At 53.3% G+C, this 10,152-nt stretch overlaps 2 protein-coding genes across 2 annotated transcripts in view; one reads left to right on the plus strand and one right to left on the minus strand.

The window, feature by feature from the left end:
- Hdac1 (histone deacetylase 1) overlaps nt 1-4,860 on the plus strand; it is a 44,012-nt gene extending 39,152 nt beyond the window's left edge. Inside the window, exons 7-13 of the mRNA XM_023703097.1 lie at nt 1,372-1,479; nt 1,562-1,702; nt 2,906-3,014; nt 3,110-3,240; nt 3,687-3,839; nt 4,298-4,346; nt 4,608-4,860. Coding sequence (XP_023558865.1) covers nt 1,372-1,479; nt 1,562-1,702; nt 2,906-3,014; nt 3,110-3,240; nt 3,687-3,839; nt 4,298-4,346; nt 4,608-4,635 — 719 coding nt within the window. The 3' untranslated portion in view covers nt 4,636-4,860. The remainder of the gene's footprint in view (nt 1-1,371; nt 1,480-1,561; nt 1,703-2,905; nt 3,015-3,109; nt 3,241-3,686; nt 3,840-4,297; nt 4,347-4,607) is intronic.
- Nucleotides 4,861-5,349: 489 nt separating this feature from the next.
- Nucleotides 5,350-7,801, minus strand: Marcksl1 (MARCKS like 1). The gene is made up of 2 exons (XM_004642946.2): nt 7,464-7,801; nt 5,350-6,647 (listed from the first exon to the last, which is right to left on the minus strand). Exons 1-2 carry the CDS (start codon nt 7,548-7,550, stop codon nt 6,105-6,107), a joined length of 630 nt encoding a protein of 209 aa, XP_004643003.1. The 5' UTR covers nt 7,551-7,801; the 3' UTR covers nt 5,350-6,104.
- Nucleotides 7,802-10,152: the final 2,351 nt, after the last annotated feature.

Raw genomic sequence — 10,152 nt, forward strand, 5'->3', positions numbered from 1 at the left:
ATTGAACTCAGGCCTTGGCACTTGCCAGGGAAGCGCTTATTCCACTGAGCCATCTCCCCGGCCCTGTTGTGTTCTTTTTGTGGGGTTATGTTTTCTGGGTTTTTCATAGCCCTTTTGTCTTATGTTGATGTCTGCACATTTGAAGAACAAGGACTTATTCCAGACTTTGCAGACTGGCTTTGTTTGGGAAAGCCGTTCTACAGATTTGGGGAAGGCTGTCTGGCATGATCTGTGAGCCTGCTTGCTGCTGGAGTCCTTATGTAGGCTGGCCTGGTGCCTGTGTTTTGGAGGGATGAATAAGAATGACAGTTGCTGCCTGGGTTGGAGAGAGGGTAGCCATGGGTAGGTTCACAGAGGTGGTGACATTTGAGCTGCACTTTGAAAAACAAAGAGGTACTCATGTGAAGGAGGTAGTGATGGGTTAACGATATGGCATTTGGCAGAGGGAACAGTACCCCCAGAAGTGCAAAGATACCAGTACAGAGTGGCGTGCAGGCCAGTATGGTGTGGAAGAGGGTAGAAGGGAATGGCAGAAGGTGGATTTGATGTCCATATTTCAGATGAGATCGGGCACATTCAGGGTGGTATGGCCATAGACTGGGGTCCATATTTCAAAGGGAGGATTGAAGGCCATGCTTAGGAGTTAAATCTTCATTTATGGTGGTTTTTGTTTTGTTTTGGTACAGGGGATGAAACTCAGGACCTTGCTTTTGCCAGGCAGATGCTTATGCCACTGCGCTACCTCCCCAAACCCATAAATATCCATTTATAAGCAGTGAGAAACTGTAAGAGTATTCATCCAGAGGTTACTCAGCAAAAAGCACCTACTGGGGCTGGGGAGATGGCTCAGTGGAATAAGCGCTTCCCTGGCAAGCACAAGGGCCTGAGTTCAATACCCCGGTTCCGCCAAACCAAAAAAAAAAAGCACCTACTATGTGCCCGGCAGTAACTGTGACAAAAGTGTGAGACCATTCTCTGTCCTCAGTAATAGACTGTAGTTGTGATCATACTGTATACAAGTGCCTCCACGCTAAGGCTTATAGCCTGTAAGACCAAATGAGTAGAGCAGGTACAGCTAAGGATTGAAAAACTTCCTAAAGGAAATGGCACTGGAGCATGGGCAATGACAGAAGGAAAAAAAAAATAGAGTTTGCAGGAAGTGCATTCTAGGTTCAGAGTTACTAGAGCTAAAAGTGTCTTAGAGATTCTTTCAAATTGGAAAACTTGTAAAAAAAGAAAACTCCCTTCTTTCTAGCACATAGCATGAGGGAAAGTGGGAAGGTAGGCATGGGTAAAGAATAGAAGAAACACCTGCACCCACCCCTGAGCCTTTCCTTAAGGTTGGTATTGACCAATATCTGTTTTTTTAGGTCATGTCCAAAGTAATGGAGATGTTCCAGCCTAGTGCGGTGGTCTTACAGTGTGGCTCAGACTCCCTCTCTGGGGATCGGCTAGGTTGCTTCAATCTAACCATCAAAGGTGAGAGCAGGTGTAGTGCAAGGGTGGGTGGACAGAGTTCCACCAGTGGTCCTCTAACCTACCATCCCTCTTTCCTCCACAGGGCATGCCAAGTGTGTGGAGTTTGTCAAAAGCTTTAACCTGCCTATGCTGATGCTGGGAGGAGGTGGTTACACCATTCGTAATGTTGCCCGGTGCTGGACGTACGAAACAGCTGTGGCCCTTGATACAGAGATCCCTAATGGTAATAGCACCAGGGCCAGGTCAGGCTGGCTGGGGGCTGAAGTTCAAGCGTCCTTGAGTTCACACCACCTTCCCCCTTGTCTCAGCACCTGTCCTCCTTGGACACTAGTCAGTCTCCTCCATATCTTCTTCCACTTTGAGACTGTATCACTCAGTTTTGCCCTATCGTTTTTTGAATCTCTCTCTTTTCCCTTTTGATTTTGGTTTGAACAAGATTACCCTTGCTTGGGGCTGGTGAGATGGCTCAGTGGTCTAAAGCACCTACTTAGAACAAGCTTAGCAAAGCACAGGAACCACGGTTCAATCCCCCAGCACCACATGCCAGCCAGCCCCGCCCCCTGGGGGGCTGAGCTGGCCACACACACACACACACACACACACACACACACACACATAAATAAATAAAATTTTTTTTAAAAAAAAGAGCAAAAAAAAAAAAAGATTACCCTGGCTTAAATTGGGTGTGGTGACGCATGCCTGCATGCCTGTAATCCCAGTACTCAGGAGGCTAAGGCAGGATTATCATTTTGAGTTTAAGGCCAGCCTGGGCTACAGAGTAAACTCAAGGCCAGCCTGAACTACATGGTGAGACTCTATCTCAAAAAAGACCAAAAAAAAAAAACAAACAAACAAACCAGTTCTTATTTACAGCTGTGGACTTTCTGCTGTGTAGGGTTAGGAGTGAAGGGAGTACTCATGGCTATTTAAGGGCCCAGGGACTTGGGCCTTCCTCTCCTAGTAACACATATACCACTAGTGGGGTCACTGGAGACTGGTATAGGTGCCCAAGTCTCCCACTATCAAAGGTGTCTTTGTGTGTGTGTGTGGGTGGGGCCAGCTCAGCCCACCAGGGAGCGGGGCTGGCTGGCATGTGGTGCTGGGGATTGAACCATGGTCTCTGTGCTTTGCTAAGCTTGTTCTACGTAGGTGCTTTAGACCACTGAGCCATCTCACCAGCCCCTCAAAGGTGTCTTGAGATGGGTCTTGCTGTGTTGCCCAAGCTGGTCTAGTGTGTGAGCTTGTGACCCTCCTGGCCCAGCCTTCTAACTAGCTGGGACTACAAGCATGTGCCACTGTCTCTGCTGTCTTTCTCTTCTATAGATAGGTCAACAGACCCAGAGAAGCCTGGCTTTCCTGCGGTGAGTGACTTTCTCTGGGTCGTATGGTAGCTAGATGTCTAACTCTTCTCTCCTGTCCCTGCCAGAACTCCCATACAATGACTACTTCGAATACTTTGGACCAGATTTCAAGCTTCACATCAGTCCTTCTAATATGACTAACCAGAACACTAATGAGTACCTAGAGAAGATCAAGTAAGTACACCACCTGGCTGGCTGCCCCTTGGTTGACCATCCTAGGCCCCGGTTTGTCTGTACTAGAGCCAAGCCTTCCTTTCTATTGGTCACAGACAGCGGCTCTTTGAGAACCTGAGAATGCTGCCCCATGCACCTGGGGTTCAAATGCAGGCGATTCCTGAGGATGCCATTCCTGAGGAGAGTGGTGATGAGGATGAAGAAGACCCTGACAAGCGTATCTCAAGTAAGAGCCAGATGCAGGGCTTGTGCCCTCCTCTCAGTGGGCAGCTCTGCCTTCCCTCCACTATTCTGGCTCAAGTCCCCCAAGCTGCCTGACTGTTAAGGACTTCTTTTTTAGTTCTGGGTATTAAATCCAGGGCCTTCACATGGAGCTATATCCCTAGCCCTTTATTTTTGAGACTCAATAAATTGTCTAGACTGAGCTGTAATTTCCAGTCCTCCTGCTTCAGCCTCCCAGAGTGCTGAGATTAAGGCATGTGGCACCATGCCCTGCTGAGAAACTTTTAAGTATCAAGTGGGAACAGGGTAGAATCTGAGTTCTCCCCCTTCTGTTAACTCTTTATCTTGGTGTAAGGGAGGAGGCAGAGGCAGTGGGAAGCACTAGGCTTAGATCCTGAGATAAAATAGTCCTTGCTGTCTCACCTGTACGTTCCATTCACTGCTTCCCAGTCTGTTCTTCTGACAAGCGCATTGCCTGTGAGGAAGAGTTCTCTGACTCAGATGAGGAGGGTGAAGGTGGCCGCAAGAACTCTTCCAACTTCAAGAAAGCCAAAAGAGTCAAAACAGAAGATGAGAAAGAGAAAGAACCAGAAGAGAAGAAAGGTGGGTTTGGGTTGGGCCAGGATTTGGGTCTTTTTAAGAAGTCCTGATAAAAGATGAAATGTATGTAGGGCACCAGGAGGAGGGAGCTGAGGGCCCTGCCAGCTTCTTGGGACTCTCACTCAGTTCCTTAGGGCCTTTGAGTGACTCCTAGAAGTGGCCAAGCCCACAGAACAGTGACAGTCATCTCTACTGGTTGGTTGAGCCTGGCTCTCACATACTACCCCAGCCCTTTTCCCAGCACTTCACTGGTTTCCCAGGGGGTTACCTCCTCCCACTGTGTTCTGGCTCTTGTAGGCTGGGAAACCGGTCCAACCTGTTTCAACAGGGCTCACTGGGAGGACCTGGGATGAGTTTTTCTTTCTCTATACTTTTGCTAGTTTTGGGGAAGGGGTTTTAGTGAAGATCTGGATTGTTTGCCGAGGGACTATCCTTACAACCCCTCTATTTTTATTTTCTAGAGATGACAGAAGAGGAGAAGACCAAGGAGGAGAAGCCAGAAGCCAAAGGGTGAGGAAGGAGCTCTGTACCATCTCCCTGGCATTGGAGCATCAGCCCTTTTTGTCCCACCACTGACAGGAAGGCACAGGGACAGCTGGTCTAGCTCACAAAGGCCTCTTTCAGGAGCCAGTCTTTCTCTGCAGTTCTACGCAGAGCTAGAAAGCCCTAGCTTCCAGCAGTCACCTGAGCACCCCCAGGGCTGTGCAAATCACTTTGCCTGAAGGCCTCTAGGATAAGTTATCTTAATGCCAGTTTCTGTTCTCTCCACAGGGTCAAAGAGGAGGTCAAGTTGGCCTAGGCAGCCCTCTCCAGCTCAGGCTTCTTGCCATGTTCCCAACTTTTTCCTTCTAACGCTCAGATTTTATATTTTCTATTTCTCTGTATATTTATATTAAAAATATATTAAATATAAATGTCCCCAGGGACTAGAGAGGAGCCAGGGCCCTTGAGTACAGGGCAGCTATGCTAGGGGAACTTTTCTAGTAGCAATCACGCTCCCCACCCCTCCCCAAGTCTTAGTTTTAAGTCACAAAGGGTCCAGTCTGGATGGAAGCGATGCAGCGACATGCCAAGGGTCTGTTAAGTGATCTGGAAGGGGTGGCTGCATTTTCAGGGCCCCTTGTTCTTCGGGCTCCTACAGTAACATCTGCCATTTTTAGACTTTTTTCTCATACCTTTACACTGGGCCCAAATGAGCTAAGCAGCTCACACTGCCCTGTCTTCCCCAGTTCTGCAGGTGGAGGTTGGTAGTCTAGCTTCCCTTTTTGAGATACTTTCATTTTTTGAGACTCTTTGTAATAAAATGGTACATTTCTATATCCTCCTGAGCTTGTTTCCTAGCAGTGTTTCTGGGTTGATAAACATTGCTTCCCTGCTCTTTTGGTATGGGGAGGGGGGTGCTCTCTACACTAAAAAGTAAAGCAAAACACAGAACTTACCTGTCTCTTAGCTCCTCCCCTGAGGTTTCCAGTTTCCTCATCTTACCCCCAGAAGACAGCACGCATTAGGAACGCACCACTAAAGGGACAACATTTATTCCTTTTCCAAATGTTACAGTAAAACCAAGTGGAAGAGAATGGTTTTAGCAATTAGAAAAGAAAAAAAAAGTACAAATCTGGGGTTTGGCCATTAAAAGTTATTTACAACAATGGAAAAAAAAAAAAAAAGACAACAAGAAGTTGTTTCACATTACAGACCTCCCTCCCACCCAAAACCTAATACTTGCTTACCAAGTCAAAAAAGAGACACGGCTGATTTCACAAGCTGGAGGTTTGAACTTGAGTAAGACATTTATAAAAACCTAGACGGGGTAGTGTCCTCCCCAGCCCAGGTGCCACTAGGCACAGCACAAGAGACTAAAACTCAACATGGGGAAGACTGGACACTCAGGGTTTGGGAGTATAAGCACCCCACTTCTGGCTCAGGGATCTGGGGAACAGGATAAACAAAACCTACTTGGAAAAGAACTGGGGAAGAAAACCAGCAATTGCCTTCTGTAGGGGAGGGGACAGGAAAGGAGGGAAGGCCAAGGACAGGAGCATTTCACATAGCTAATAACCTAACTTGGGAAACTGGAAAGGACCATCTTCAACTGGCCCTAAGAGGAAGACCAGATGGTTGATGGGAGAATCCATAGGAAGGAGAGAAGAGGGATCTTGGCTGGGAGGGAGCAACAAGCCCCTTCCTTTCTGGGCACAGGAAGGCAGCCAGGGCACCAGGTCCAGGCAGTGACCTCACAAGGACAGCACAGTTTTTGCAGCTTAGAGATCACCCACCTGCCCCCACCCAGCTACTCATTCTGCTCAGCGCTGACCTGACCGATGCAGGGTCGCTCTCCGGCCCTGAGGGAGTAGATGGCTCTTCGGCCTGGGGCCCCGCCTCCTCTTCAGTGTCTCCTCCCTTGGCGGTAGCACCAGCCTCTGCCCCCTTGGCCTGGGGCTCCTGGCTCTCTGGGGTGGCAGCAGCCTTCCCTTCCTGGGCAGTGCCCTCCTCACTGCAGGCAGCGATCTCCCCCTGCTCCTGCTCTTCCTCTGTGGGTGAGGAGGCAGAAGAATCGCCCCCACCCTCCTTCCGATTTCTCTTGAAGGACAGGCCGCTCAATTTGAAAGGCTTCTTGAAAGAGAATTTCTTCTTCTTCTTGGGGGTCTCTTTGGGGGGGGCCTCCCCCTTGGCCTCAGCGCCCTGGCTAGGGGGTGCTGGCTCGATGGCATCGCCTGTGGCCCCAGCTGCCTCATCTGTTCCGTTCACGGGGGGCGACTCTCCTTCAACCTTGGGGGACAAGTCTCCATTGCTTTTCACGTGGCCATTCTCCTGCAGGGCAGAAGAGACAGCAGTGAGGGACGGGGCTCTTCTCCCCTTCCCCAGTGCACTTCTGGCCCTTAACAAGCAACCAGGACCCCCACTCGGCCTAGCGCGTCAGCCTCGCCCAGAATTCAGATCCCTTCAAACAGCGTCCTTACCACCCCTCACGGGCGCGCTAGGACAACGCGGCCGGCAGGAGGCGCTAGGGTCCAGGGGTCCCCACCCCCTCTCCCCTGGGGTGTGCTATTGCACGAACCGCTCCGGGCCGAGGATCCCGGGCAGGCGGGCTGCTGTGCCAGGCAATATTGGGCGGGAAGCCGCCCCGGGGCGCTGCCTCTCTGCACCTAGACGGCCTATTTTCCCAACCTCCTGCTTTGTGTGATCGGCCTCCACCCATCTCACCCCCCCGCATCTTCCCTCCCCACATCTCGGGCTCTCCTCTTCAAAAAACACCGCGGGTTACCAAGGTTGGGTCTCCGGGTGGAGTGCTCTCACCGCCCGCCGCCCGCCCCGAGGCCCCTGGGTGCCCCCTTGGTGCGGCCCAGCAGCGCCTTTGTTCCCCGCGCGGCACTCCGGGCGGCCGGGGGGCAGCGCCAGGGGCCTGGCCGCGAACAAAGAAGGCGGCGGGGCCCGGCCGGCGCCCCCTCCCCGCCCCTCCCCTTGCTTCGCCCGCGGGGGCTGCGGCGCGGAGAACAAAGGGACCGGGCGGGGGAGGGGGCGCCGCGTGTCCCGGGCCGGACAAAGCGCGCGGCCCCGGCCCAGGGCCCCAAAGGGGGCGAGGCAGGGGAGGAGGGGGCCGGGGCTGGCCGCGCCGAGCGCACTCACCTGTCCGTTGGCCTTCGCGGGGGAAGCGCCCGCTGCTTCCTCGGCGGTCACGTCGCCCCGGGGAGCCTTGGAGCTCTGGCTGCCCATGATGGGGGTCTGCTGAGGGGCGCTCGGAGCCGCCCCGGGCTCGCGCCACAGGGGGATAGTTCGGCGGGGTGGGCCCGGCGGGCAGAGGGGTGGGGCTGGCACCCGAGGGGGAGGGGTGTCGGGGAAAACTGAGCTGCACCCTCGCTGCGCAGCCGACCCAGTAGTTGCACCCGCCGCCGCCGCACTCCGCGCCAGAATACCGCCCGCCGCCCGCCGAGCCGCCTATATATATGCGCCCCGCGCTCGGGGCGGGGCCGGACATTTAAATGAGCGCCCAATCGAGGGGCAGAGGCGGGGTCGGGTCGTGGGCTCCATTTGCTTAGTGGGCGACGCTGGCGGTCCGGTGCCCGCATCCTACCCGACCAGAGGGTCAGGCAGGACTCCGCGTGAGGAGTGGCGCGGGTGCCCAGCTCGCTGGACGGGCAGGGGCACTGGCTGTCACTTCCTACTCTCATCGCCTTTCAGGTTGGGTACCCCAATAGCGGGGTTGCCCCCAGCCTAGGGTACTGCGCAGGGTGCCCCTTTCTACTGCTTTGAACTCTTCGAAGGATTCATATGTTGACTTGTCAGACGGCTGATCCAGCATTATACCCCAGAAGTTGTGGTCCTTAACAGCCTCAGGGGCCAGCGCTAAATTGGGTGCCCTCTCAGGCCTGGAGCCCGGTGAGAGGTTCCACCTACAGTGCTATCAGTCTTCTGAGGCCGCGGGTTGGGATTGGCGGGGCCTAACTCGGGGTCACTCAGGTCAGACTACTGAGGCCCAGTTATCATCACTCCCCCTCTCAGGCCCTTGATGTCTACTCATGCTCAGCTGCGGCAGAGATTTCCATCTTCAGGCCCCTCCTGCCACCTACTCAGATCCCTTCGGGAGGTCCACCTGGGGAGTTCTGTGACCTTGACAGACACCTCAGCCCTCTTGGAAGCTGAGGAGCCTGAGGCTCAGAAACAGTGACCTAAGCTTTCTGACTTGTGATGGGTCCCCAGGCCTAGATCCCCCTAAACAGGCAACAGCTCTGGTGAGGAACTCTACAAATCTCCCAACACTCCAGTTCCTGAAGGGGAGGGATGGGACTCCACGCAGACTCCCGTGCCTGTCACAGCCCAGGGGCACAGGGCTTCAAGCCGCCCAGCCCACCTGAGAGTGAGCCTGGGGTGGGGGCTGAGTGCAGGTGGCTGGAGACTCACTTCTTCGTTCTCCTTCCGTGGCTGGCCCTGGATGTAGGCGTTCCTGTTATCTTGCTGCCTGCCCTCAGCCCCGGAGAGGAAAGGGATGGGGGCTGGAGGAGGCAAAGTGTTGCAAATCAAGCCAGTGTCCCGCAATAGCTCCGTGTTTCCCTCCATCCCTTCCAGGGGTGAGGACTCCTGGGAGGCCTGAGGCTATGAGGTGTGGAGACTGAGAAATCAGGAAGTCCCCTTCAATCTGACCACAACAGGTGGGCGGAGAAGGCTGAAGGGCTTCTCCTGTAAACCTTCCTCCCTACTCCCATACTGAGGCTGTGGTATACTCGCTAGCCGGTAGCTAAGTGTGAGAAAGACTTGGGAGAGATCTGGACTACACGCCCTAAAGAAACTGCTGGAAGAATTTCCTACTGAGACCTGGGGCTGCCTGCTAGGAGTGGAGAAGAGCTAGTTTGGGGACAAGGATGGGCTCCATTCCACCCTGCAGCTCACTGACTATACAGTGACTCCTCCACCCACTACTACTAAGTGATGGGCATCATGACCTGCTCTCTGTCTTGGCCACAATAGGGAACCCACAATGCTGCCAGGCAGTGCCCGCACTGGCTGGCAGGGCTCAGAATGTGTGAGTTCTGGAGGGGTTGGGGTCAGAGGTCAGGCTTCAGATCCCAAGGCTTATGATCTCCACGTGCTGCCTGGCAGGGATTAGAGGCAAATCTCCCAGAGGACACCAGAGGAAGGAGGAACATCAAGACTAAAAGGGGAGCCGGGGAGATGGCTCAGCAGAAGGGGCTGAGTTCAGTCCCAGGTTCCGCAAAAATAAATAAATAAATAAATAAATAAATAAATAAATAAATGACTAAAAGGGGCCAGGAAGGGGCTGGGGAGATGGCTCAATGGAATAAGCGCTTCTCTGGCAAGTACAAGGGCCTGAGTTCAATCCCCGGTTCCGCCAAAAAAAAAGAAAAAGAAAAGGAGCCAGGAATATAGCGCAGCAGTACACTGCCTGAGCTTGATTCCCAGTACCAAAACAAAATGAGGGGCCGGGGAGATGGCTCAGTGGAATAAGCGTTTCCCTGGCAAGCGCAAGGGCCTGAGTTCAATCCCCGGTTCCTCAAAAAAGAAAAAAGGAAAAAACAAAGACTAAAAAACCCTGAGTGTCTAGAGCCCCTGAAGAAACCTAGTCCATGGGAGAAGCTGTGCATCCATACCAGACATCTCAGGAGGCTGGGTAGGGGGCATCTGGGAGTCTAATCCCTGTGTAAATCCAGGTCCCAGCAGAATCTGACTTCTGGAAAAGGAAAACAGCTTGGGATGCTGGGGGCAGGCAGCGGGGAGAGCAGCCCCCGAGGCCTCCTCTGTCCACACTGTGGCTCCTTCCTCCCCAGCTGCTGCCAACCTAGACAATGCACCCATTGTTCTG

This window comes from Octodon degus, unplaced genomic scaffold, assembly GCF_000260255.1.
Source record: "Octodon degus isolate 3935 unplaced genomic scaffold, OctDeg1.0 scaffold00163, whole genome shotgun sequence".
Taxonomy (NCBI): Eukaryota; Metazoa; Chordata; class Mammalia; order Rodentia; family Octodontidae; genus Octodon; species Octodon degus.

What these genes read in the sequence shown, in the direction of transcription:
- Marcksl1 (XM_004642946.2), bottom strand. Translation starts at nt 7,550, where the DNA reads ATGGGCAGCCAGAGCTCCAAGGCTCCCCGGGGCGACGTGACCGCCGAG. An exon ending in CCGCGAAGGCCAACGGACAG is followed by an intron (nt 6,648 to 7,463) that starts GTGAGTGCGCTC and finishes TCTGCCCTGCAG; the next exon opens with GAGAATGGCCACGTGAAAAG.